The 27477-nt window shown below is 57.0% G+C and overlaps 1 protein-coding gene and 4 long non-coding RNA genes across 5 annotated transcripts; 2 read left to right on the forward strand and 3 right to left on the reverse strand.

The window, feature by feature from the left end:
* Positions 1-2072: 2072 nt before the first annotated feature.
* LOC142056419 (uncharacterized) lies at positions 2073-11005 on the reverse strand. Its single transcript, XR_012660327.1, has 3 exons — positions 10609-11005; positions 2916-3006; positions 2073-2757 (listed from the first exon to the last, which is right to left on the reverse strand). It is a non-coding gene; the product is annotated as an uncharacterized LOC142056419 (long non-coding RNA).
* On the forward strand, positions 10984-17322 carry LOC142056420 (uncharacterized). Its single transcript, XR_012660328.1, has 2 exons — positions 10984-11197; positions 16345-17322. It is a non-coding gene; the product is annotated as an uncharacterized LOC142056420 (long non-coding RNA).
* Positions 12429-20417, reverse strand: LOC142056417 (uncharacterized). Its single transcript, XR_012660326.1, has 2 exons — positions 19679-20417; positions 12429-16147 (listed from the first exon to the last, which is right to left on the reverse strand). It is a non-coding gene; the product is annotated as an uncharacterized LOC142056417 (long non-coding RNA).
* Positions 17121-19601, reverse strand: HAND2 (heart and neural crest derivatives expressed 2). Its single transcript, XM_075091143.1, has 2 exons — positions 19009-19601; positions 17121-17951 (listed from the first exon to the last, which is right to left on the reverse strand). The coding sequence occupies exons 1-2, from the start codon at positions 19561-19563 to the stop codon at positions 17853-17855; spliced, it is 654 nt and encodes a 217-aa protein (XP_074947244.1). The 5' UTR covers positions 19564-19601; the 3' UTR covers positions 17121-17852.
* A 3-nt stretch (positions 20418-20420) lies between the features above and the next one.
* Positions 20421-26449, forward strand: LOC142056416 (uncharacterized). The gene is made up of 3 exons (XR_012660325.1): positions 20421-20630; positions 21045-21133; positions 26295-26449. It is a non-coding gene; the product is annotated as an uncharacterized LOC142056416 (long non-coding RNA).
* The last annotated feature ends 1028 nt before the right edge of the window (positions 26450-27477 follow it).

Here is a 27477-nt window from a genome sequence, read left to right on the forward strand (position 1 = left end):
GGGAGCCGTCCTGGCAGCCCACCCGTAGTTTCCCCCCGCGGGGCGCACAGAGCAGCCGGCCTGCGGACTATTTCCCCAGGGCTATGGGGAAAGACAAATCGGGGCAAGAGTGTCCCGCCAAGTGCATATGACTGGCGGAATTCCCTTCCCCGCCACAAGGTTTTAAAGGGTTTTGAACGGAGAGCAGCCGCGGAGCTGAGGGATGCTGCGACGTTCACAGCGCTAGGACAGCTCACCGGAAGGCTGGGGATGGAGTACCTACGGGTGCATCCTGCACACTTCGTGTCCACCGACCTGGTGTTTTGGCCTTCCCCAGAGTTTCTGCAAAAGAAGGACTGCTGGTGAGCTGCGGGGTGCAAGGACAGACGCATCCCTGGGTGTACCTGCGGGACGGGGAGGGCTGATGGGGAGCACGGTAGATCTGGGCTCCAGGGATGCTCTCGCTTTGCGCCGGGGACAAGTCCCTTGTTTTGGGGGGTCAAACCCGCCGAACAATACCCTTGAGGCTCTGAATGCCAACCTACAAGTCCCACTGCCTCAAAGGCTGGGCACAGCTGGCCTGCCCGTCAGACGTTGCAGGATCAGGCCTTCTGGATGGGTTTTGTGCTGCTCGGAGAGGCAGGATTGCTCTTACTGCCAGCTAGGGAGACCCCAGTCGGCCGGTTTTGCTGGGGACGGTGTTTGCAGGTTTGGAAAGCAGTGGCAAAAAATATCACCCGGAATTTCCCAGCGATTACTTCAGAGGGGAAAAAAGGACGGGAAATGATTTCCCGAACGGCTCTTTGATGCGGCGTGCATTCAGTTACCGCACCGTCCCGGCGAGCTTCGGGAGAAGAGCGGTCCTTTCCCCGCCCTTGGCCTTGAGGACTGAGGGGTGAGGCCGGGAACATTCTAAAGGCGAGGGCAGCTCCCGGCCTGGCTGCATTTTTCCTCTGCCGGAGCGGAGCGGCTGCTTGCCCCGGCCCGCCGGAAGCCCACCGGCGGCCCCGACCCGGGACGGGGCGGGGCGGTGCCGGCTGCCGGCGTCGGGCGGCGGCTGAAGGGTGCGGGGCTCGACCACAGACGCCGAAAACAGCCCCCCACCCCCACCCAAAAAAAACCAAAAAAAAAAGAATCCGGTGCCTAGAGGCAAGATCTAGCCTGCTTTTGATCCCCCGCCCCGTCCCCCGGGACTCTTCCCGCCGCCCGGAGGTGCTGGCTGCAGAGCCAGGACCGCATAGCTGACCCCGAGCTGGCTCTCCGCGCCGAGGGACTGGCATCTGAAACATTACCCAGGGAGCTGGAGCGGCTCCGGCAGTATCCCACAGCTCTTCCCGAAAAGGTATCCCGGGAATCTTTCCCCTCCCCTGCCCTCCGAAGCCCCTGCAAAGAAAGCAGGCCCGACGTGTTAGCCTAAGCACGAAGCATCCGAGGAATTTCCACCAGGGAAACGAGCCCTTTCCGCGGGGCTGGCGGTGCTCCCCGCCGCTGCGGCCGGTCTGCCCCCGGGGCTGGGGGCCGGCAGGCGCAGCCCCCGGCGGGGCGTACCTCCAGGCATGGAAGCGTTTAGCGGTTTCGGCGGTATTAACTACTAACAGGGTGTGAAAAGTATTGGGGATTGAAAAAGCTGTGGGAAAGTGGAGGCTTTCCAAGTCAGGCGGGCTGGAGCTTTCCTCCCCTCTGCAGGCGGACACCTTGCGCTGCTCCCGCCACCGGGCCCCCGAAGGAGCAGCCCCTTGCCGGCGGCCGCGGGTCAGGCAGCCCGGCAGGTGCCGTGCCTCTCGCTGTTCGACCCTGAGCTTTTATAGCTGGAAAGCATGACATGGCGTTTTGCCGCCAACCCGTTCTTCCTCGCCACCCTGCCACCGCCCCGTCGCCAGGAGCGGGAGGTGCCGCCCGGTGACAGCTCTGCCGAGGGGTCTCTGGCCTCGCCGGGCCGGCGCTTTCCCGGCTTCCTTTGCTTCGGATGCGGAGGCTGGGCCTTGCTCTGCCTCCAGCCGCCGCGGCCCCCACACCCCCGTGTCCTTCCCGGGGACCCCCTCCCAGCCCCGCCGCCCCAGCTGTCTGGGCGCCGCAGGCACCGCCGCGCTCCCGGAGGCGCCTGCGGTCTCTTCTCCTCTTCTCCCAACACCCTCTTGCTCCAGTACACCAATTTTCAGGTGGTTTTGTTTTTTAAGCGTGAACGGTCCGGAAAAACAGATAGGAGACATATATTTCAGATCTGATCAAATTTAATCAGCTGCTAACAGTTGTTCTAATTAAAGCAGAGACTCACACCGCTGACACGGCCTCCCCGAGTGACCATTACGGCCCCGTAAGTTGAGGCTACATTCAGAGTCTCCCTTCTCCTGGAGGGGGCAAACAACGAGGTTTGGGGGAAAAAAAAAAATTTAAACCAGGTTTGGTTTCTCCCCGTCGGAGAAGACGGTGGATGGCGCAAGAGCTCGCTCCTGTCAACCTGCGCTCCCCCCGAGCACGGCAGCCCCGGGGAGAGCGGGCACGCTGGAGGCTGCTCCTCCCGCCCGTGCTGCCGCAGGCTCCGGTGCCGCCGGCCTGTTCCTGCTCCTGCCCCTTCCCCTGCCCCTGCCCGGCCTCCCCCGCCCGCCCAGCGCCGCTCCCGGGCCGGGTCGCGCCGAGCCCCCGTGGCGGTACCGGAGCGCGGTTCGGAGAAGCCGCCGCCGGGAAGAAGGATCCATAGGTTCCCGGGGTGGCGGCGGGTGGGGGCGGTCAGGGGCGAGCCCCTGGAGAGGGAACCGAGAGGAACATCGCATCCCTTACCTGGCTTGGGCAAAAGGCACAAAGAGAAAAACCCTCCTCTGGGAAAAAAAAATAAACCCAAAACTCCTCCTCGGGTACTCACGGAGCCGCGCCCGAGCGGTGCCCGCGGCCAGCGGCGAAGACAGGCACCGGCGGCGGCCCCTCCACTGCTCGCTTACCTCCCATCGACCGGGCAGGGCGGCAGCAGCCCCGGTGTCTGACTCGCCCAGCGGTTCCGAGGAACCCCGAGATAAAAAAGACAGGCTCCTCCTGTGAATAAATCGATTTCTGAGCATCAGAGAGTGGTCTTAAACAAACAAACAAACAAACAGACAAACAAGCGTCCCTCCCCCCCACCCCCGACCTGTGACTGAGGGACAGTTAAAAATAATTGCCCGTGTTAAGAGGCAGAAGACCAGGTTACAGGGAAAACTGCCTTCTTTCAAAGCCCGCTAATGGCCATACGATTCATTAGGTTACTTAATCCTAATAACCTCGCTAGCATCAGTCCCGGTGACCCAGCCCATTAAGCACCGCCAGCGAAACCCTATAAAACAGGCAAGGGGAATGTCCAACATATGAGCCCATTTATTAGTATTATGTTCCTGAGATAACATGCTCCCGGCTCCCCTGCGTTCCGCTGCAGGCAGGTTGGGGAAGAGGGAGCTCTGTTTTGGGAAAGGCTTGAGCGCAGAACCAGCGAGAGGGACGGCTGGTGCCACCGTCCCTGTCACCCGCGGTCTCCCGTCCCCTCCGCTCTCCTCCTCCGGTCCCCGTCCCTCCGGCCAAACAATAGCTACATTTGTGGCGAGCATTTTTCCTTTCTGACTAAACCCAGGCCAACCAATGGCAGCCAGAACGAAAAGAAACGCGCAGAGTAACATTTCGATCATAAACGGGAGTTAACAGCTTAAAAAAAAAAAAAAAGGGGGGGGGCGGGAGCAAGGCAAAAAGGCTCCCTTCCACCGAAACGTGTCAGTGAGACTTTGCGATATCACCCTCGGCGGAGGAGGCGGCTGAGGAGGAGACGGGGGAAAGGGAAATCAGGGAAGCAGCAAGCCCGCTTTCTCCCGTGCCTCCCAGGGCTGCAGACAAACCGGCCGCCTCCCCGGCATCTCCCTGCCAGGGTGAGGTCTCTGTAATTTACGACACGCGAGTTGTTACGGTGTTTGCCGCGGCTCGGAGGCAGCGGGGCTGCTCAGGGCGCAGGCACATGCAAGCGATTAGGGGAGCGGGGGGCTCCCGCCGGCGGGGGGGTGGGCACCGCTGCCAGCCGGGGTCCCCGGTGGGAGGGGGGGCTGCTGGGCTCCTCCCGGCCCGCCCCGGGGAGGCAGCAGCACCGCTCCGCGCCCGGCTGAGGGTCGCCCACCTCCCCCCCCGCCCCGAGCCAAACCCCTCCCCGCATCTTCAGGGGAACAAACCGTCTCCAGGCTTTGGCTCTGCACAATTCCCTCACTGACACCTTTTTTACCCCCTCTCGATTTCTGGAGAAAACACCCGCCCAGAGGCAGGGGGGCGGCGCGGTTAGCCCGCCGGCCTCAGGGCTGGCGGTGCGGGCCCGGGGCGAGGAGGGCTCCCGGTAGGGACCTGCCCCGGGCCGCCGGCGGCAGCGAGGGGCCGGCGGGCATGAGCCGCGGAGCGTCCCCCGGCTCCGGGATGACTCCCGGCTCAAGCGTCCGGCCCTCACAGAAAGCTGCCCGTGATCCCTCGTTGTTTTCGCAGGAGTTTTATCACGCTGGCAGCGATGAAAGCGAGCACAGCGGCGGGGAGGGAAGAGCGGCGCCCCGCCGAGCTGCCCGTCCCGGCGCTGCCGGCTCTGCAGAGGGGCTGCCGGTGGCAAACCCAGCGGGCTGATCCCGCGAGCCCTCCTTCCCGGGGTGCCGGGGCACCGGCTGCTCCGCCGCCGTGGGGCGGGGGGAAAGGTGCGCCCTGCCCTGCCCCGCCGCCCCCACCCCGAGACGGACAGCCCTGCTGCTATTAAACCCCTTTCTAAACCCCCCCTTTTTTTTTCTTTTTTCCTCAAGGGCTTCTTTTTTAACTTGTAAAATGTTGCTCTGGCTTGGAACTTGTCATAACAGGAGCCTGCTTTATTTATTGGGTTATTTATTTCTTTTACACGCAACAACAATATCCCGAATACAGTCCGTTTGAAAGAAAGGGTTTCCAAAAACAAGAAAGAAAGGGACGGGACTGGTAGGGGTGGTGAGAGGGCAAGAAAGAGAAAGAAAGAAAGAAAGAAAGAGAAGGGAAGAAAGGAAGAAAGGAAGAAAGGAAGAAAGGAAGAAAGGAAGAAAGGAGGAAAGGAAGAACCACACGTGCCAGCCCTTCAAAATTAATACAAAAAGCCTCGAAGCATTCTTTTTGGTATTAATATTATTTAACATTTAATACTGCTGGAAATTCAAACGAACTTTTTGCAGGGAAAAGAAGGGGAAAAGAACTTCTCTGGAAGCCATTTGTTCACAACTCGAACTGTGCCATTTTGGCTTAGAAACAAAACTCGAGACGCCCAGCCCTGTCCCCCCTCCCCCCGGCATATATCTTTTCAGCACACATTTTAAAATAAATATCCTTACGAGTCTTTCCAGAATGCCTCCTTGTTATGAATTGATAGGATACAACATATCCCAGCTGTGTGCCTGGAAGTTGGGATTTAGTCCTTTAAATACCAGGACAACATCTGCAGGGAAAAAAGTTAGGGCGGCTTCGGTCCCCCCCCCCCTCCCTTTTTCCCCCCTTCCCCCAACCCCCACCCCCCGTCAGGCGCTGCCGGCCGGGGGGCCGCGCCGTCCCGACATGCGCGGAGGCTCCGCGGGCACCGGCCACGCCACGCGTGTCCGCCGCCGGCTGTCAGGGCAGCCCTGCCGAGCAGCAGGCGAGCACTTCTTGGGCTGAATGCAGATAACTCGGGCAAAGAGCCCCCAAACAGTCTTTGCTTCGGCGAAGGGAAAATTACAGGGTTTTTCTGACTCTCCCTGCAAACCCTTTTGATAAAAATCACGCTTTTCGTCCCGCTCCTCAGCAAGTAAAAATCAACCCGAGCAACTTCATCAAACTAGTCTCCACAATATTTAATAAAATAGCGAAAAATTGCCAGAGGTCTGCTCGGAGGTGTCCAGCTTGGGGAACATGGGGTGAATCCTACACCTTTTTCGTCCCGAGATATTAATTCAGCTTCGAGTATATTTTCGTAGGACGTTTGCTTAGCAAAACTCTCCTGCAGCTATTTTGTCTGAGAATAATGTTTACCATTTTAAAAAAGTATGCAGAAACCATTTACAATATGATCTTCTGTTTTGGAGCTTACAACAGGTGTCAGAACTCTCTTCGGGGGGGAGTTATATATATATATGTTTCTCTGTATGGACAATTAAATAAAAAGACAGCTTTGTCTATTTTAAACCATATGTGTGCAAAAGAAATAACAGTGTTAAAGTTTTAAACACCTTCTGTGCTTACACAGCTTAGACTCAGTCAGAATACAGTATATGACTTTATCACGGTTGAATGTCTCTTTTCTTGTCGCTTTCAGTGAGACGCTGCAGTGGGAACTATCGCTGCCTTTCTTTAATAAGCTGCACCCTTTTTATCTTAGGTTAGAGTATGTCTTCATAGGGTTGGACAGGTCAAAAATACCTTTGTTTTCAAAAATAAGAAAGACGGGCGAGTAATGGCGTTGCAAATTACATAATAAATATAACAGTATTGGCATCTATTATGGCGGTCGGCCATCAGAAATAAAAAGTATGACTAAGCACATGCTTGAGGTGATTTGCCTCTAGCAAATGAGTTACAGTTAGTTTATGTGTCTCCTCGCCTCTGTGTATCCAGTGTGATATTCCCTTCCCTCCGCCAAGGAGAGGAGGTGGGACCCCAAAAAGCTCTGAGCCCGTTGTCCGGCAGGGAACGTCATTCCTAACAGCTGTTTTACAGAGTGGGAGCCAGCCACAAAAAAAAAAAAACCAAACCCCCACACCAAAAAACCCAAACCCCTGAGGACTGAGCTCCTACCCCCAGGCGATGCAGAGCTCTCTTACCCGTGCCCCAATATACATGCATATGTCCAAATAAATACTCCTATAGCGAGCGCCTAACGCACCGGCGGCGCGTTACTCAGGGTCGTGGAGAGAGGGTGCGTGTAAACCCCTCACAGGTCTCGTCACTTTAGGTTGCTGGTTGGTCCAGGGAAGCTCCAGAAAGTTTACAAAATGTGACTGAGGGCATTTTTTCCTTTCCTGTTCCTCGGCACCCCCTGCTCGGCGAGCGCAGGCGCCCCCGCTCCAGGCACCGGCCGGGCAGAGCACAGGGGGGCCAGGGCGGGCGGACCCGGGCTCCACGGCCACCATGACTCCCCGCCCGGCGGGAGATGCGCGGAGATTGCGCGGGTTGTTCTCCGAGCTCCCGCAAGGGAGCAGCCCAGCACCCCCTGCCCGGCCGCGGGGCTCACTGAGGGGGACAGACCTCCGCGTACGGAAGGCTGTCCCCCAAACCATGGTTTTTCTCCCCCCCCCCCCCGCCCCAGACCCAAGCCCGACCCGGTTTCCAAAGGCAAACTGCCCCTTTCAGAGCCCTTTAAAGATGCCATCCCGGCCCCAGGGTTCAGCGCACACGAGGATGCTGCGCGGCCGCGGGAAGGGTGCCAAGGTAGCCCCCAGGAGGGGACTGGGGAGGATTTAAGGAGAGGGAGCAATAAAATACCGAAAGCACTCGCAGCGCACTGCAGTGCCCACGGCAAGGCGGGCTCCTGCGGGGACCAGCCCACGGGTGCAGCCCCGCACACGCCACGGCCAGCGCGGCCTCGGAGCTTCGGCGAGCCGCTTCTTTTTCTTTTTCTCCCACCCCAAACACCCCCCGGCGCCCCGAAGGTGCCGAATTATCACACGCAGAAAATGGCAACGGGGGAAGGAGAGGCTGCCCTGCCCCTGCCCTGCTCCCGCCGGCCGCGGGAGCTCCCCTGCCTCTCCCGGAGGATGGATGTGCTTCGCGCCCCTACCGCGCATGGAAACCCAGGCCATCCTGCGAACGACATGTTGCCTAAATAAAGATAAAATGTGCTATACATCACAGGCTTTCCCGGTTATTCTCAATGACTTGTCGATTCCCCCCAACCCCCCCCAGCCCCCTCCCCAGGCACACGTGCAACGATAGAAAATGGTTTTAAATGACGAGGGGTCACGGAGCGCCATCCTGATCGTTTAGTAAAAATAACAGAGCTATTACAGAGCTGAAGGAAGGAGCCGGGGAGCCCATCCACACACGCTTCCATATCATGCCTCGACTGAACGCACACACAGGCGCGTATACGCGTGCGTGTGTATATGCGTATGCAGCCCCCTCAGCACCCTCTCATTAGGCCATTAAATGCGCGCCCAGACGACGGTGCGCGCCCATGAGTGTCGGGGAAGGGGGGGGGGGGATGCGGAGGGGCCGCTTGTATCTTCGGGATGGAAATGCACGTAAAGCCTTTTATGAGAGCTCGGGAGACAGCATTTACTCGCTACCCTACACTTTTTTTTCCCCCATCTCTATTGCCGAAAACTGGAAATAATTAAATTCTTTAAAGGTTTACTTTTGAAACCGTGGCCGGAGTAAACTATGATTCAGGTGTAAATAATTACCGAAGTCATGAAAGCGGCAACTGCTACATGTGGTTTATTCATTGCTCTTTTTTTTTTTTTTTTAATCGTTTGATCATTTTAATCCTTAACTGTTTGCCAAATTCACATATTTGTAATTTACTAAACTTTATCGTCTCTACCCGGATAGGGATGTTGTACATTAGCTTCCAGAGCCGCTCTGCCCTGCCCCGGCGGCGGATCCTGGCTGGAACAAACTGGATGGTCCTCGAGAAGGAGTAACTCTATTATCCCGGTATTTGGAAGATCTTTCCATATCAGATTAGAGAAATTAGAACTGAATAAAAGATGCTTTCCCCTTTCATAAACGCCACCAGACCTACTCGATTGGAGACTCCGGAGAAGAAATGAGTTATTGAAGAAAAGAAATTGTTTAAACACAATAGATCCACGCCCAAATGAAAGCAGTGCCTTGGGCAAGGCAAGGGGGATTTGGCCCGAGAGCATGAAAATAGAAGTATCCATAAAGCGAAAGCCTTGCAGAAGTAGGAGAAACGTGTACATATAATATACACCGTAAAAACAAAAGCCCAGGACTGATTTCATCCCCGTGTTCTTCAGCCTGCATCTACTTTTTTTTTTTTCTTCCTACACTGCATTTTCAAGCCATTTCTCTTTTCAGAAAGCCATGGTGGAAAAAGGCAGAGAAACTAACTTTTTCTTGCGTGTGTCCTCTTTTAAAATCTTTTTGCATAGTAAGACACCACTTGAGCATGTTCTGGTGTTGTAAAAGTGGTTTTTATCAGGCTGTAAATTACTGCCCCTCTGACAGAGCAGCCGGAAATGTAAATCACACCGTAGAGCTAAAGTTATGAAAAAGTTTGTTCCCTTTTCTGCGTCCCAGGAAGATCACGGGGCTGCTGGTTTGGGAAGGGAGTGGGGAGGCTTGTTTACTATTTTCCTGCTCCACCAAACTGTTGGCTCCACAGTGCCTGGGACTTTGATGAGAAAGAATGGACAATGTGCAGAGTCCCTTCCTATGACACCCAGGCCACCGCCACTTGGGAGGTCCTTTGGCCTAATGCAACCACAGCTAACTGCTCCCAACAGGAGGCTCTCTGGATCAGGCAGGGTCACAATTATACTTCTGCTAAAGGCAAAAGCTTTTTTTTTTTTTTTAAAAAAAAAAGACAGGGAGAGGGGAGGGGGCTGGGCAATCGGTTGAATTAAAGCTTTTCAATTCATCTGGGGAAGGAAAGACCGAGAGCGGAGTTAGTAGGAAGCATTTCCAAGAGGCATGAGCAAAATCAGGTTGTTTCCATCCAGAGGAAAAAAGTGACAGGGATGAGGTGCGGGGCGCTCCGCTCGGGGGTGACCCCCGAGCCCAGGGCTGTCACGGCCGCCCGCTCGGCGGGAGCAGCGGGCCTCCCCGCCGCCGTGCGGGAGGGTTCGGGGGTTCGCCCACCGGCGGGAGACCTCTCTGGTGCCGGGCAGATTACATGTGCATTGCTCCTCTAAGGTGGGGGGGAGAGGGCGCCACGGCTACAGCCCGCACCAAGCTCTTAAGCATCACCTACTTGCGCGGAGAGGAGAAGGGCTCCAGGAGGAGACACCCCACCCTCTTGGCCTCTGATTTCGGCACTCGGGGGACGCCAGTATTTTCCGGGGTGGCAGGGGAAGGACGGGAGGGTCGATACGCTCTGTATGTCCCGAAGAGGGGGCTGAGTTTCCCGGTGCTGTTAAGCCCAGTGCTTCTTGCCGTTTACTTGCAGAGGCGAGGAGAAGCCGAGGGAGGGGGGTCTCGATCCCCGCCGCTTCTCGGGGCGGGGTGGAAAGCTGCTGGTGCTGGAAGTGGCGCCCACGGGTCCGCAGGCCGCCCGTCCGCCCCGCTCCCGGCAGGGTCTGTGCCTAGCGCTCGCCGGCTGCCCTTACCTCCCCCGCCCGCTCTCCCTCCCGTCCCCGGTCTCCCTTTAAAGTCCCCGATTTCACTCCCGCTCCGTTACTGCCGCCCCGCCCCCGCCCCGGGAGCTCGAGCCCCGTCGGGCCGGGGGCTTTGGGCGGACCCGGCTTCCAGATACTGCCTCCTGCCGTGGCCGGCGAGGCAGGGCGGGGTGTCACACCGCGTCCCCCGACGCCCCTTCTCGTCTTGCAGGGGGACCCCCCTCGCCACCCAACTCCGGGCACCACCACCCACCTCCCGGCCAGTCGCCAGGCAGCGAGACCCGGCCGAGGGAGGGGGGACGGGCCCCGAGGACCACCCCAGCCTTAGCCCCGCTCGCCGGCGCCCCCCGCTTACCTGGACAGGGCTCCCCGTGCTCGGCGGCGTACTCGCAGCGGGCCGGGGGCAAGAGGGGGGGCCTGGGCCCCCCGGGTGGGGAAGGACCCGGTCATGGCGCCCCCCCCGCCCCGCACCTCCGAGAGATCCGGCGGGAGGAAGAGAGAGGGAGGGGAAGAGGGAAAGTCTTCCCCCCCCTTTCTCTCGCCGTTTGAGCCGAAGTGACCCTCAGTATCTGGAGAAGGTTTTTGAAGACGTTTGGGAGGGAGGGAGAGAGTTTTCTGCTGAGAAACTCAATCTGCCATACAGTAGCGGCTGCATCTGGGATCTGTCACCGCTGACAGCACCACAGGGCACAGACATGATCTTCCGCACAACACTGCAACTCCCCAAAATACCCTCCTCTCTCCCAAGGTGTCTGCCGGGTTGCATCGCGCTCCTTCGCCAAAAGGGGGAAAGCAACCTGAATCCCCGGCGAACACCGAGGGGAAGGCAAGAGAGAGCACCCCCCCCACACACCCCCCTTCCCCTCCACAACGTTAAAAACCCGGCCGCCGAGGAAGCGGGGCGAGAGGCGATGTCATGCTCGGATGGCGCAAAGGCCATAAATGTAAGCGCTAGCGCCGCGAGATTCCCGAGAATGACTTTAATGAATAATTTCGGAGACAGTTATGGCTTTAGGTAATTACTGCGCGGCTCTATGAAAACCAGATTTGGGAGAGAGGCAGTCAAGGCCGGGCGGTGCGCTTCGGCTCGCCCCGGCCAACCGCCCCGGTCCCCCCTCCGTCCGTCCGTTCCCCCCCCGCCGCGTCGCTGCTCGACCCCCGGGCGTCCCCGGGGCCCCGCAGCCCCCCCCCTCCCCCCCAAGCTGCCGGGGTCCTCCTTCGGGCAGGGCTCCCGGCAAAACGGGAAGGTTTGAGGCTTGGTTGGGGCGGGGGGTGGGAGAGCTAATGTTGCTGTTATTATTATTATTTTTAATCTCTTCCGCCTCTTGTATTTTCTGGCAGGACACTTCATTGTCTTTTAGGCCAGTTTTAGAAAACTGCTATGGGTTTGCATGCGTATTTAGCTTTTTAAAAAGTTCATTATACGCAGCTGTTTCAGCCTATAGCCACATATGGCATGCAAATAGAGACCCCTATAGGAGAATCGTCCTCTCTATTATCCCCACATGTTTGTTCAATATACGTGGCCAGGAAAACGACATTACTGCTATACATTAAAATATAATTTTACATTTTTCTCCCGAGTACTTTGGGCCACGCAGGGGCTCGTTCCTGCTTTGAACAGCCCCCACGGTTAACAAATAAACGGCTCGGGGATGCGGGCGCGCTGATCGCCATTGTTTCGCTAATATATTACTGCTGTTCCCCAAAGCCGGCTCCCGCCACAGCCGTACCTGGCCCCGGGACCGGCGGGGCTGCGGACCCCTCTGCCCTTCCCCTGTGGGCCCGCGGAGCCCGGACCGCCCCCCTCCGCCCCCCGGGGAGGCGGCTGCAGCCTCTGGGCCGGGGGGTCCCCGGGGAGAGGTGCCGGGGCTACAGCCGCAGCCCTGCGGAAGGGCCGTCACCAGTCAGCGCTCTCTCTTGTAAAGCCCAGCGATGGGATTTGCTGGGATTTTTTTTTCGGTTCGGGTTTGTTCCACAAGGTTGGATGGTTTGGGGGTGGTTTTTCCTTTACTTTTACTTTCTTTTTTCTTCACTTCCCCCCCCCCCCGCCCCGTCTGAGCCCTGGGGTTGGTGGCTGTGGTGGGAAGCCGAGCGCACAGCATAACGTTTGCACTGATTCAGAAAGGAAATGTTCCTTTTCCTTTCGAGATTACAGATAGACACAGCGGAGCATTGCGGTATCTTAGGGGGTTTATTTTATTTTATTCTGCTGGAACAAAGAAATGGAAGCGTAATTTTAAATTTAATTTTAGGGTCACGCCGGGCTTTTTTTTTTTTCCCCCCCTCCTCGTAAGCGTATTTTACCCCGAGAATTTAATCCTTCAGACAAATAGTCTAACGTTATCTCTTTCCTCTGGAGACGAGATCGACTGCTTTCTCATCCACCCCCTTCCTAGTAGTAGCACTGATTGCAACGTACAGCTGGACAAGTGTCAGCCGTCCAAGACTTTGCGAACAGCCGGCGAAGATTTAAGTTGTATTTATTCAGTTATTATTTTTCATCTCATCGGGGGGGGGGGGGGGGAGAATACGAGTTGTAGGAAACGTACAAAATCTTAAAGTAAAAAGCTTGTGGAAATAAGTGTGGCAAACGCGGTCTTGGGTGCCGCTGAGGCAGAGCTACCATGCTGGCTGTTCGGAGTCACCCTCAGCCAGCCCCAGCTCTCAATTAGAGGCGATTCATTAGGATTTAATAGCAGGTGCAAAGCAATCTCCTGGCCAGCGGCACTGCCGTTTGGGTAGGGAATCGTCTTGTTTTATAGCAGCCTCCAGCTCTCCCGGCTCGTTGTAAACCTGACTACCACTTTGGATAGCGGGGTGTCAGCGCGCCTGCGATTGCCCGCATGTAAGCACTGCACTTTGCTCGGCTAATTTCTCCCTGCTAAGACATAAGGTGGAAATCTGCCTGGCTCGGTATTTATTTTGGAAGACAGCGCTGTGAGCGAATGCGCAGGGAGAAATCGGGCTGAGATAAAGCAAGCGCTGGGCCGGGGGCTGGGCGGGAGCGGGAAGCACCGCATGCGGAAGGCACTGCTTTTGCTTTCTGAAAGTCCCAAACAGCCAAATAAACAAACAACCTCGGCAGCAAACTCCAGAAGAGCCGGAGCCTCCGGGGGCTCAAAACCGAGCTGTGCCGAGGAGCCCTGGGGGCGGGAGGGCCGGGTCCCGCTGCACCCGCATCCCAGCTGGCGGCCGCGGCCGGGGCTTGGAAAGCGCCGCCGTGATTACACCCAAGTGGAGAGCAGGATGGCTCCTAGCCGTCTGATCTGACGTCAACATGTCTCTCGCTCCTCGCTGCAAGATAGAGGGAGCAGAGCCGGGGGAGGGAGGGCTCTAATCATTCCCAGATGTCTCTAATAGCAGATATAAAGACTTATATAGTGTCTGAGAATAAATTTGTAATCAATGCTCTACAATCGGATCATCAAAGCAACGACATTTTTAGAGGAAAATGGGGGGGGGGGGGGGGGGGGGGGAGAGCTGGGGAAGAGGGGAAGACACACCACGCTGGTTTGGAAGGCAGAGAGGGTGGCACAGAGATTCCCAGAGAGGCACTGGCCCCGCGCATCGCCCGGCTTTGCTAGAATTTATGTGAATATATAATTCAGATAACAGCTCTGCTTTAATCTCCATTGTACGGGACGAGCTGAAGCAGCTGAACAGTAATTGGCCAATTAGAAATAGAAAAGATCGGAGCTCGTTTGCAAAGGCACATATTTCATGGCCCGCAAAAAAAAAATCCCAAATTAAAAATATATAAAACATTGATAAGCCCCTCGTTACAGCAGAGGGGATTATGCCTGCAGGCGTGCGGAATGCGTTTCCTTCCCATCGCTACTTGGAGGTTTCTTCTGGGTGTATTTGTGAGTCGCTGGGCGAGTACGTGTGAAAAAAGGAGGATTACGGTTAAGTTTCCAAGCGCAAAAGGAGGGTATTTTGCTTAGAGGTTTTATAATTAACCTTCTCCCCCCCCCCTCCCCGCCCACCTTTCAGGCTCATGGCATCCCCTGGCCGTGTTTATGTCCTTACAGTTGCCCGCGGATGTCTCGGCGCTTGTTCTAGGGGTGTCTGCGGCTTGGCCGGGTAGGCCTGTTACACCTCTTTGACAACGATAGCAAATTAACACTAATTACTGCAATAATCTTTTGAGGCAGAGAAGAGCTCCTGGGAACGAGGGGCTGAAAAAAGGCCCACAACACAAAGCAAAAAGAAGAAAAAAAAGGCCCACCACAGTTTATCTTCCTCGTCTGCAGGAATGCAGGCACGCCGCGCACGTCTGATAGCAACGAGGGCACGTAGAACGACCCCAAAAGCAGGGGCAGGGCTGGGTGTCCCGCCGGCGTCCCGCGCGCCGCAGGGAGCCCCCCAAAACACCGTACAGCCACCGTGCCGGGCTCGCTGCCGGCGGCGGGGCAGCGGCCCGGCCCCTCGCTGCCTCCCCGCTCCCCAGAACCCGGCCGAGCTCTAAAACCCCCCGCTGCTACCCGCCTAAACGGGGCGCCCTCGGGGCCGCCGGGGCCACGCCGCCGCCGGCGGGGAGGTCCTGGCCTCCCTGCGGGGAGCGGCCGGGGTGTTCCGGGCCCGCACCCCGGGGAGCCGAGGAGACGCGTCCTGGGAGGGCAGGGAAGGAGGGACGCCCCCCCGGGGAGGCTTGGTGCCGTTTCTCTTCAAGGGGAAGCCAAAAAATTTAAAATGTTATTTCCTCTGGAGGCCAGAGCAGAGATCCTCACTCCGCCAGCCATGAGACGAGGTGAGCGGCTAAAATAGGAATAAACTGGGGACATGCGCCCGTCTGCGGGGACGTGGCTTCAACGACCCCGCCGCCCTCCTCTCTTTCTTCTTCCCCCCGTCGCACAGCGCGGGGAGATGCTGCAGAGGGGGACAGGCTGCCGTTCCTCCTCCTGCGTGCCTTTCACCTCTGAAAAAGCTCCCCAAAATGTTTTCTGTGGCCCCGAGGAGGCCGGGGCGGTGGCGGCCCCGGGTGCGGGCAGGGTGCGGACGCAGCGCTCCGCTGTTATCAGGCCCCGGCTCTGCCGGCGGAGAGCTGGGGCCGGGGCACTGACATCCCCTTCTACCATCAATTTACCTTCTGCTTCCCCATTTAGCTTTTTACGTCAAAACCTACATTTTTGTCGGCTCCGGCCTGTCTAGGGCTCTTGTGATTTAGCTGCAGGAATGACTGCTCCTGAGAAAATGGCAACATCCTCATTAGCGAGCAATTAAAAGAGATCGTCCTTAGCGGATCCAGAGGAGTTCCCGGTTCTGAGAAATTAACGTTTCAAAAAATAGAAAATTATTGATGGGGAAATATCCGAGAGGCGATTCTCTAGGCGGCAGGGCCACCCGCCGCTCCCCCCGCCCCGGCCCCGCCGCACATTCACCCGGGGTAGATGCAGCCCGGCGACTCGGTCAAGGGAAGACACAGCATCTGTCGGGAGCCGGGACCTGACGCACGACAGCCCTCGCAGCCACCCCCCCCACTTTTTTTTTTTTCTCAAAAAAAAAAAAAAGAATGTTTGGAAGGGGTGGGGGGAGTGCGAGATGCTCCGGTTTATCAGCTGGGCAACTAACAGGCAAGGAAAAGCAAACAAGGAGGGAGATTCTCCTCTCCAAGTGTTGTAAACAAAGGCAAGTGTCTGTAAACACAGACCCACGCCGGAGCGCAGAGCCGGGCTGCCTGACCCGACGGGAGGGAGGGCACATCACTTTTGTCTGGTTGTTGTAACCCCGCAACCTCCCCACTGTCAGCAGGGGCGGCGAAACGGCGCGGGGGCTCCCTTATCTTTTTATGGGCAATTGCACATCTACCTACGCTTAGTGCCGGGTCCCGTCGGGAGCCACTTCCTTAGGCGCGGCGGCAGGGGAAGGCAGGCAGGTATGCAGCCCTGGACCTGGAGAGAGAGCCAGCTTGGTTTAAGTTGAGATAGTTTAAGTAAGGGTTTAAAATACGAACCCGAATTTTATTATGGAAAACGTGGAAAACCTTGCGCTTAACCGGGAATTGCCAAAAATACCTAGAGCAGCTTCTTTACGTAGGAAGCGTTATTTATTTATTTATTTTATTTTGCCTTGCCTGCCTACGATACAGAGGGATGCCACGCATTTCCCAGCGTTGAATGTCTGCAGCTCGCCCCGGCACCAGGGAGCAGAAAAGCCACCGGCCTGGCTCCGGGACCCTGGGAAATGAGTCGGCGGACAGGGCGGGAGATAACTGCGCGGATCTAAGGGAAGAGAGGAGATCATACTGGGGAAGCAGATGGACGTACTAAAAGGAGCCAGAGCACAGACCGCTGCAGTTTGCAGTCAGAAAAAAAAAGGTTTTAAAAAAAAAAATGCTCGCTGTGGCGGACTGGAGACGTGCAACCCGGGAGAGTTTTGGGAACCACAAAGTTAATATTAAGTTCACCGTAGCTCATTGTAAATCTTACATACCGCCCCCCCCCCCCCCCCCCGCCCCCCCTGCAAATCCCTTGCCTTGTTCGCTCTCTCTTCCTTGACATAAAATTACCTGCTACATGACCACTCCGAGCAAAGCCCCCCGGCCTCTCTCGCCTGCCCCCGGCACCCCTCCGCCGGGGAAGCCGCCCCCGCCGCGCGGCCCCGCTCCGGGCCCGGCCCCGGCAGCGCCTGGCACCGCCGCCGCCGGGCCAAGACACCCGCCCGCCTCCGCCAGTTCTGACCCGCCCGGGGTTTGCACCCTTGTCCGTTTCCCGTTAGCAGTAGGTCTCCTGCATGGAGAACACCACCACAAGGAATTCCTGTTCAGCTGAACTGCCGGTTTCTGTTCAACACTCACGGGGCTGGCGAGATCCCTCCCTCTACCCCTCCTTTCACTCAGTCACTTGTTTAAAAATAAACTTAGGAGCCATCTTTATAATTTAGTTTACTTCCGAATATTTTAAATATTATGAAAAAAAAAAGCCATAAACAACGCTGTTATTCAAAACATTTTGAGGTATAAAACATAAAAAGATTTGGGTTTTCTTTTTTCCTTTTTCTTTTTTTTTTTTTTTGGTTTTGTAAAAAACACACACAGTGGTTTATTGAGTACTTACAACGTTTACACCTTCAATATTAATTAGATTCCACTTTTTCCCTTACGGACGGAAGTGCACATAACCAATAACTGTTGAAAACATCTTCAAATACTGAACGACCACAACAAAATTACAACACTAAATACCGAGTCAACCGAAACATTGGTGCAACTGCTTCTGTTGAAATATAACTTTATAATCCCATGAATATTTATATCCAAAAGGCCAAGTATTAAAGATACACTTCACATACACACTAATGCCAGGGAGGGATTTTTTTTCTTTTTTTTTTTTCTCCTTTTCTATGGTTCTGTTTTCCCGTGTGTTTTATACAGAGCAAATAACATTCACGAAACTATTAGAGACATTACCCCTTACCAAGCTGGAGTTTCCTCTTCATCTATGGAATGCTTTTTCCCTCTCCTTCAAATATCCACATTTTGGGGGGGTTGGGGGAGAAATTGCACATAAATAAACCGGACGATTCCAAATACCAAGAGTCCTCAGAGGAGAGCTCGCTACCGAAACTAAGAGGATGGCTCCTCCAGTCCTGCCGTGCTCACTGCTTGAGCTCCAAAGCCCAGACATGCTGCGGCCAGCCAGTCCTCCCTTTGGTTTTCTTATCGTTGCTGCTAACTGTGCTTTTCAAGATTTCGTTCTGGGGAGACAGGATGCGAAGGGAGAGAAAGAGAGAAACAGAAATAAGCGGGGGGGGGGGGGGGTGGAGAGAGAGGAAAAAAAAGGTTAGAGATATTCCTCCCCTTTCTAGGTCGCCTCTGCCCTGCTCTGAGAGGGAAAACTATGAGGAGACGGGGACTCCTGCCGCGGCCTCCGGGCTGCAGGGGACAAAGCGGGACGGCCTCCAGCGGGGTCTCGCCGCGGGCGAAGCCGCCGCCCATGGGAGCGGCCCCGCCGTCGTGCGCGGCCGCCCGCGGTCCCCAGCGGAGGTGGAGGCCGGCTCCGCGCCGCCACCGCGGCCCTTCCGCGGCCCGCCTGCGGGGTTCGGAGGCAGGGGGAGAGGGCTGGAGGCTGAGCTGCGCCAGCCTTCTGCGGGGAGATGGGCATTCCCATACGGTCCGGGCTAAACCGCCCGTCCCCTCCCGGGCTGCGGGAGGGCTGTGGGCGCGGGCACGGATCGTGGCTAAACGTCGGGCCTGCGGCCACCGAAATCTGCGAGAATTAGCGCCCGAGCGTGCCGCGGGGCCTACACGAGAGTGGGCTTGCGCTGCCTCGCCGAAGCCGACTCTTCTTCCCGTTAAAAGTCAAAAAAGTTCAAGCGCAGAGCGCACGGGCGGGAAAGCCCCGCGCTGCGAACCTATTGCTTGCCCTGGCTTGGAAGCCGGGCTGGGCTTAGCAGGTAATCGCGCCTCCAGCCTTTTACCGAAGAGAGCGGAGGCTTGCCTCTGGCGGGATTACGGTTTGGGATCCGGGACGAGCCCAAGCCCGGGAACGGACCCCCGCCGGAGGGCCCCGCTGTCGCGGCGTTCCCCCCGCGGCTGCCAGCGGCCGCCGGGCCGGATCCGGGCGCTCCGCGAGGGGCTGTCCCCTGCCCCGCTCCCGGCCATGTCCAGGGGCGGGCGGGACCGAGGTGTCCCCCGTGGACATCACCGGGTGCGCGGGGAAGGGGCGCCGGCGGGCAGCCGAGCAGCCTCCTCTCCGCGGCCCCCCCGCCCCATCCTGTCCCGTCCCGTCCCGCCCCGTCCCGGAGCACTGACCAGCTCTTTCTTCCTCTTCTCCTCCTTCACGTCTGTCTTCTTGATCTCTGCCTTGAAGGCCTCCGCCTCCCCGTTCTGGTCATCCTTGGCCAGCAGGTCCATGAGGTAGGCGATGTAGCTGGTGGCCAGGCGGAGGGTTTTGATCTTGGAGAGCTTGGTGTCGGCGGGCACGTTGGGGATGCACTCCCGCAGCTCCGCGAAGGCGCTGTTGATGCTCTGAGTCCTGCGCCGCTCCTTGCGGTTCGCCGTGCCCCTGCGCTTCACCGGCCGGGGCCCCCCGAGCCCGGGCGGGCCGTTCCCGGGCGGCACCCCCCCGTAATGGGAGTGGTCCATGCCCGGCGCCCCGTTGGCGTACTCGGGGCTGTAGGACAGAGCCATGCTGTAGTCGGGGGGTGACATCTCCGGGTGGCTGCTGATGAGCCAGCCGTGGAAGTAGGGGTTCTCCTCGTGGCCGCAGCGGGTGGCGGCGGCGGCGGCGGCAGCGGCGGCGGCGGCGAAAGGGTAGCCCTCATGGTGCACCACCGGGTGGTGGGGGAAGCCGCCCACTAGACTCATCCCCGCTCCCTAGCGCACCCCACCCCGCCCCCCCGGGCCCCAAAACAAAGGTTTCCCCTCCCCGCCCGCCCCCCACCCCCCGCCGCACCGGCGGGAGATGCTCCCCGCCGCTCACCCCTCAGCACTGCCCCGCTGCCCGCTGCCTCTCCATAGGGCGCTGCTGCAGAGTCCCCGCGGGTGCCCGAGCGATCCCCCCTCCCCAGGCGCCGCCGCCGCCGCTCATGCGTTGTGCCTCCACCTCCTCCTCCTCCTCCTCCTCGCCCGGGGCCGGGTCTTCGAGGAAGCGCGCACAGGAAAAAAAAAAAAAAAAAAAAAAAGCTATGGAGAGAAGTCGACCAAAACAAAATGGCTTGGCTTCCCAGCCCGGGGTCTTCCTCGCCTCTTGCTTCCCTCCGCTCTCGCCAAGTCCGCCGCGGCCCGGCCGGGTGGTACTTACACGCGGCCCCCCTCCATGCGCCCCCGGCTCGGGGCGGGCGGGCGGGCGGCGGCGGCGGCGGCGGGGGGGGCCGTCAGTGCCGGGCGGCCGCAAGCATCCCTGCCCGCCGCGCCGCGGGGGTCAGCGCCCCGGCGCTCCTCTGGGGCATCCGCGCCGCTCGCCCGGGCGCGGCGGGGGCGGCGGGCGGCGGCGGGCGGCGGCGGCGGGGCTCGGCGCGGCGCGGGGCACTGGCAGGGCTGCCCGGCGCGATCTCCATGTACAGCTACATGTTTAGGGCCGCTCGGGTTAATATATGTCGTCAGAAGCGGCGGCCGCCAATGGCTGGCGGCGGAGGCGGGGCCCGCCGCCCTCCGCAATAAAACTTTTTGATGTTCGCCCTGCTAATTGCCGAGCTCCTCTTTTAGGATTGGCTGCCCCTCCGCATCCATAATGTAATTAAAACAAGGGGGGAAAAAATTATCATGGAGGCAGAGGTTAATGCAAGTGTTTAGCAGATGCCTCACTGTAAAATCTGCATTAAAAAAAAAAAAGCAAAAACGAAAACCAAAACAAAAAAAAAAACCCAAACAACAAACCAACCAAAAAGCCAACCAAGCCATTAAAACTTAAATATCGGATAATCCCAAACCAGGTACGGTATGGATCCAAGGAATCTCTTGGCAAAAATCTATGTGAGAGCTTGATACGCGCCGAGGTCGCTTTTACGAAGTGCTTCGCGCCGGTCCGGTCGAGGAACAAATAAAACCAGCGTCGGAGGGCACGGCACCGGCGGCCCGGCCGCGGTAGGCATGCCCCAGCAGCGCTCGCTGCCGGTGGATGCACACAAAGGGATCCCTGGTCCCCGGGAGGAGGGAGACGCCGCGGCTTTGCCCCCACCGCCACCGGGCTGGCGGTCCAAGGCAGCAAAGGCGGGCTCCGGCTCGGCGGCTGCCGGCTTGCCGAGGGAGCGCAGAGCCCAGGGTTTGGCCAGGGACGGTGTTTTCTTCCAGAAAGAATTACTCTGAGACACTAACAATAAACCCGACTCTAACTGATTCTCTTCCAGCTTGCTGCCTGCGCCTACGCACCTCGGCCAGTATTCACCCGAATCACTTACGCTCCTGCACTTTCACGCTTGTTTAACTGGTCTGATCGGTAAGTAACCGAATATATATATATATATATATTTTACAGCATGTTCAGAGCTTATTTTCTAGCCTTTACTAACAAATATATACATAATTCGCCGCATTCCTGCTTCTGCAATAAAAAAGACCGGCATCTGAGGAAAGCAGGTTTAGTTATCGAAAGGGAATAGTTAAACGTTTGTTTAACGGCCAGGCCAGGAGGAAATCTCCCGTAGCTGTTTAGGTGTTTTGCTTTGGTGAGCTTGAAGACATTACAAAGGGAAAACGGATTTCAAGCTGTAATTCACGGATAACTTGGAGGCGAGGCGAATTGTTGTCATCTTCAAATGGAGCCGAGCGTTACTAAAGAGCTGCGAAATATCAAATACCCACCCTTATGTGTGCTGGCTGACGGCTAGGCTGATTCGGCGTATATTACAATGCAATCCTACAATATAGGCAGTGTGGAAAACTGTGTCAACAGGAGCTGAGAGGTCATAAATTAAAGAAAGAGAAAGATAGAGATGGAGGAGCCTGCGAAAGGAGGCAGCAAGAACCGCAAGTCCAATTCCTGCAGCAGCTCAGGGCGCCCTCCGGCCCCACAACAGAGCCGCTGGGGACGGCTTGGGGGGAAGCACCGGGGCGGTGGTGGTGGTGGGGGGTGTCGAAGAAGGCGAAAAAGCTCCTCTGTGGGGACCCAGCTCGTCGCCCGGGGAGGGGAGAGGAGCTCAGCCCGAGCGGCCCCGGCGGGGAGAAGGGCGGCCGCCTCGCTCGCCCTCGGAGGTACCGCTACCGCGGGGGCTCGCTGGGGCCCGGGGGCTTTGCGGGTGGGTGTGCGGGCTCTCGGCGGGGAAAGCCCTGCGGGGAAGCGGCAGCCTCTGCGGAGGAGGCCGCCCGCCGAGAAGCAGCCCGCTGCCCTGCCCGGGAGCTGCCTTCGGCGGGGAAACACCGGCGGCGAAGCTGGGGCGCTGGCCCCGCGTCTCGGCAGGACCGGGAGCGCGGAGCTGGACGCGGCGAGGGGGCGAGCACGGAGAACAGAAAGGCAGATGCACGCTTATATAAGTATATACACATACGCGTCTGCGTCTGGGTGTAAACCGAGTACGAAAGTGAAAAACTAGTCCAGATGTAGAACCGATGTGTGTACACGTACATCTTAGACGCACACACACATGCTGGTACTAAAATGACTGATGGATATCTGTATCTATAGATGCACACACGTGTAATATATTGTACCGTCCTAAGGCAATAACACGCCTCCAGAGCAGATTTTTAAACGCCGGGAAGGCCGTGGGCGCGGGGAGCGGGCAGAGCCTGGGGCGCCGGGCAGCGCATCCCGCCCGCCTGCCGGGCGACGCAGCCTGGAAACCCAGCGAGCTGCCCCAGCGCTCCCCGGTTTTATTTTGCTGCGGTATTTTCCCTGATGGCGGAGAAGAAGCGGGCATTGTCGAGGCCGGAGAGGTATATTGGCGTGCAAGCAGGGTTGTGTTTCTTTGCACTCTCCTTATTTGTGGAGGAGCTTTCAAATATACTGCCGGCTGGGCTACGACTGTGACAGCCTCTGTGGCAAGCCACTACGGTCACTCCGATAACATCTCCAATGATGAAGGAAACGGAAAACATGAAGCAGAGAAAAAGTAATAAAAGATACAGGAGATACCGATCAAAGCACCAGTCTCCAAAGCGAGCATCATTATTGCTTAATTAGCTTTGGAGAAAGAGGGTCTCTAGATAAAGGAACCAGCAGGATCTTAGGTATATTTTTAATTCCTATCCCCCCCGCAGTTGCTTATGCGTTTTATAAAGCGACTTTTAGGGCAAACGCAGCTCTTGTGTCCTCCCTCAGCTTGTATCTACTCAGACTGGCCGAGCAGGGGTTATAGCTTTTTCTGTTTGATCAACGCGTTGGAAACCTCTGTAGCCCAAAGTACCTTTCCCAAGACTAGACTTAGAGTCCGCTAAAAAAGCAAAAGTACCAGCGTTTTGCCGATCCTCCATTTATTGATTCGATTAGTTTGTTTTTCGCGCACAAATCACTCGCTTAAAAAAAAAAAAAAAAAAAAAAAGCTCTCGCCTCGTGTCACTTATTCCCCTGCCAAAATGGTTGCATGTTAGGCGGCGATTTATCTGGGCTCTGCTGCCAAACAGGACTTTCCTAGCTCGCTGTAATTAAGAAATTTTGGTGGCGACTGTGCCGAGGCTGGTTTTCCCTTTCCCTCCCCCCCCCCCCCGCCTCCGCTTTTTTTTTTTAAATTTTATTTTGCCGGGGGGGGGCTGTAACATTGCTTTTGCCCCACGGTTGTTGCATCTCCGGCACGACAGCGCTCCGGGGCGCTGAGCGGGAGGAAGGGGCTGCCCTTGCCGCCGGTGGGTGCCCCGCGGCGCCGGGGGGAGCGGGACGCCGGAGCCCGGGGCGCGGGGGGCGGCGGGGGGCGGCGGGCAGGGCGCCCGCTCAGCGGGGCCACCGGCTGCCCTGCCCTGGCGCTCAGCCGCCGCCGGGCCGCTTATCGCCAGGTCACTTCTCTCCTCCGGGCCACGGGTAGGGTGGGATTTGGGGATAACAAAACAATAGAGCTCTGCTCCCACCTCCCTCCCCTCCCCGTCCCGGGCTTGTGTGAATTAAGCTAAATTGCAAATTAAGCTAATTTCTCCGAATCAGGCGAAACCGTATGGAAACGGGGAAGAGGTGCCGACGCTGGGTGGTCGGAAACCACATCTGCTGGGGACGCTCGGGCTAGCTGGCCGGGAGGGCTGCAGGCCCACCGCGCCGGGCGCTTTAATGAGCAGGCCGGGGGCATAAAGGCGCCTGGCCGGTGCCTGCGCAGCCAGCCGCCCCGTCTTTGCTCCTTTCCCGCACCTTCTTGTCGAGGAGCCTCCGATACCGGCGGGACGGTTTTGGGGGTGAGGGCAGGGCGGCAGCGGAGCCGTGCCCGGCGCCGAGCCCAGCCCCGCGCCTCCCCCGCTCCCCGCAGCAACGCCGCGTCCTCCCTTCGGCTTTATAGGTTTCATTAATGCAAACAAACAGTCAGACCCACAAAAGCACCCTAAAGGCACCCCGTCCCTCGCGGCTTAGGCGCAGCCCTGGCCGGAAAGCGCACCCCTCCACCCCTCGACGGTTTTCTCCCCCTTTAAGGCAGCTCCTAAACTCCCGGGGGTGCGCGGCCGGGGCTCGGGGGCTGCGGGGTGCCTCTCCTTCTTCCTCCCGCCCGGCTGCCTACCACATCGCTCAGCCGCCCGGTGCACGGCTTGAAAAGTCGAGACGCGTTTGAATTTATAGAGTGCATGATGTCATTGACCCGGGACCAAACGTATCAGAAAGGGGTATCGTTCTCGGATGGATCTGGGGAGGCCGAAGCAGCCCCTGTCCCAGGGGTGCGACATGTCCTATCCTTGGGCCGTGGTTTAGGAGTTCGCAGAAGAACGTAAACCCGCAAGAAAACGGATTTTGTAAAGAGGTACCGGAGAAATATCGTTTGAAGGTAAGGTCAACCTGTCAGGGCGGGTTAATGAAAAGGACTTGTGCCTAATGGGCCTACTTATACCCTCCGTTACGCTCACACAACCTGGATTTCAACGTCCAGGGCAGAGGGCAGAATCGGGCCCAGCAGGCCCGAATTAATTGCTGCCATCGGAGGTGGAGGAACCCTGGTTTACGTTACTATTATCGGTAATGAACGCCCACATATTTCAGGCATGATAATCTCGCAGCCGTTGTATATACAAAAAAAAAAAAAAAAAAAAAAAAGCAGGGACGAGAAGAAAAACCCAAGACACTGACCATTTTGTAAGTCGCAATGATTGGCGGTAAGCGCGGGACCCTGCGCATTTTACCACCGCATGTGTAAGCAATTATTCGAGGATTGCTTATATTTGTGACCGAGGATCCAGAGTTGCATTTAGACCCTAGACAGGACTCGCAGAAAGAAAAGGAAAACACAACGAACTCCAACCAAGACCCCTTTGTCAGAAGAACAATAATAAAGACCTTATAAAATTCTGCAGTGAACGCACAGCGTGTCTCTATTTATTGGGTTTGTCACATATGTATCCTATACGTATGCATGTATAAACACGCACATGTATGCATACAGACAGGCACGCGTTTTTGTCACGTAATGTTGTTTGCGTCCCTGGGAAAAAGCATCTTTTGCCGCCCTTGAGCTCGGCGCTGCGAAATAGCTCGCGAATGTAACTGCCTTCATTAATAAATATTTTCTCCTCCAGCATCTGAAACTCAGGCGTTGGAGGAAGCAGAGGTTAGGCTGGCGTCGTTTTGGGTTTAGGCTAGCAAAAATCAACATTTCTATTGTCATTCTTCATGGAAAGTCTCCATTTAGCAAGGCTGGGGTTTATGCAGCGTTCATAGATCAAAGGCAACCTCGCTTGGCTTTAAAAAAAGAAATAAAATCCCTCTGGAGCAGTGACAATTAACTGCAATTTCTCCCTAAGTGCACACCCCAAACCGGCGGTGTCGTCCCGCCGGTGCCCCCCGCACCGTGTACCTGCCGCTCCGCACCCCGCGCCCGCCGCGCCGGACCGGCCGAAACGCACGGGCTGCTCTTAAAACTTAGCAGCTGACTCCTGCAGATGTCGGCTGCACACTTGTTAGAAGCATCAGCCTGGACCTCAGTTCCTATATGCGTATCTCGGTGTAATTGATCTGGCTGAGTGAGGTCTTTTTGGTAATTTGGATACACCAAGTCTCCAGTTAATGACATATAATCAGCCTTTAGGTCACTTGGTCATTCTCTTATTACAAACCCCTCCTGCTCCCTCTGATCTCCTTTCAAACTAAATTTCACACAAACAAATAAAGCAAGACAGGGACAAGTCCTTAAAATACAAGAGAGAAATATTGGAGAATTGCTGGTGGGGAACTATAAACATTTTTAAAAGAAAAAACGAGAAGATAGGAAAGAACATCTTATCGAGAAAGAGAGCACTGTGTACAAAAGACGGAGGGAAAAGCGGTCTGGCTTCTGTTAAAAATGACATAAAATTAAAATAAAAATAATTACAAACAGCAATGTCATAACATAAACAGAAGGCAGGAGGCTTTACTAGAAATGCGCGGCCGTACTGTAATTTGCTCTTCCAGATGATACAAGCGACCCGTGGATACGCAAAATCTTTATTTGCTTCGCTTTAGCTGGGGCAAAAAAAAATGTCTTTACTCTTCTCTTCAGGAAAGTGACTGAAGAAGCCGGGAAGTGGAGAACGGAGTGTCATGCACCTCCTCGGACCTGCAGGGAAACGGGGCCGTGGCCAAAGCGTTGGGTGTAAATGCGACAACAAAAATAAATATTTTACATCACCGTGCGGAACATATTTTACTAAGTCACCACTTTGTTTTTCTGCTTTTCATTTTTTCTTCCCTCTAGGAAGAGACAATGCTCCCCTTTTATTAGGTATTCCCTCAAAGATTATTTTGATCTCCGTCCAGGTGTGTGTGTGTGTGTGTATATATACCCGTACACACGTTCAACAGAAACGCTGGCAGCGATGTACGTGCACAAGATGGTGCGGTGGCCGGGGAGAGGAGCAGACCTGCCCTAGGTAAGATCCGAGGGCCCTGCAGGCTGCAGGCACTTCGTTGCGAAAGCGAGCCCCGTTTTTCGGAACTAAAGCTGATTTTAAAATCGAGAGTGGGGGGATTTTCAATATCGTCCAAGTGTTAGTGCTTCGAGGCAGAAACCTGAAAAAGGACTGCAGCCCACACTCTCCTACAGGCGTTAGCACCTTTCCAAATGTGAAACGTGCGTTTTACTAAAGATCTCATTTGTATTTAACACGGGATTCAGACAGGCGCTAATTGACCGTGGAAGCCTATGTAGGGCTGCGAGAGCGAGTGCCGGGGCAGGCTCACACAGCAAGAGAAAAGGCAGCGAGGAGTACATAGAAGGGAGTGTCACAAGGCCCCAGCGCAGGGCGTATTAATGTGACACATCTTGTTCACTACATTCCCGGTCTTTTCAGCGTTTCTAAGGGCCCCTTTCCCCCCCGCCCCGCCCGCCCTTGGGCCGCTGGGGCGAAGCTCTATCCCGCAGCCCCCCGACGGTCCGACCCACTAACCCCGGGGGCGGTGGGGAGCAGAGCCCCGACGCCGCGGTCCTGCCGGGCCGCGCGCCCGGGGGCACCGGCCGCCCCCGCCGGGAGAGGCCGGGGATGCTCAGCCCTGCCCCGGCCCTGCCCCCGCCGCCACCCCTCCCGCTGGCCGGGGCCCGAGGTGCTAAAGGCCGAGGTGGGGGGTGGGGGCTAGCACCCGCTGCCCACCGCGCCTCCGGGTGAGGAGAGGGTGGCCCCGGCCCCCCCGGCGGCGCCCGGGAGGAACCCCGCCGGGCTGGGGGCGGCTGGAAAGGGTTAAGCGGT

The sequence above is a fragment of the Phalacrocorax aristotelis genome, chromosome 4 (assembly GCF_949628215.1).
Source record: "Phalacrocorax aristotelis chromosome 4, bGulAri2.1, whole genome shotgun sequence".
In the NCBI taxonomy this organism is placed as follows: domain Eukaryota; kingdom Metazoa; phylum Chordata; class Aves; order Suliformes; family Phalacrocoracidae; genus Phalacrocorax; species Phalacrocorax aristotelis.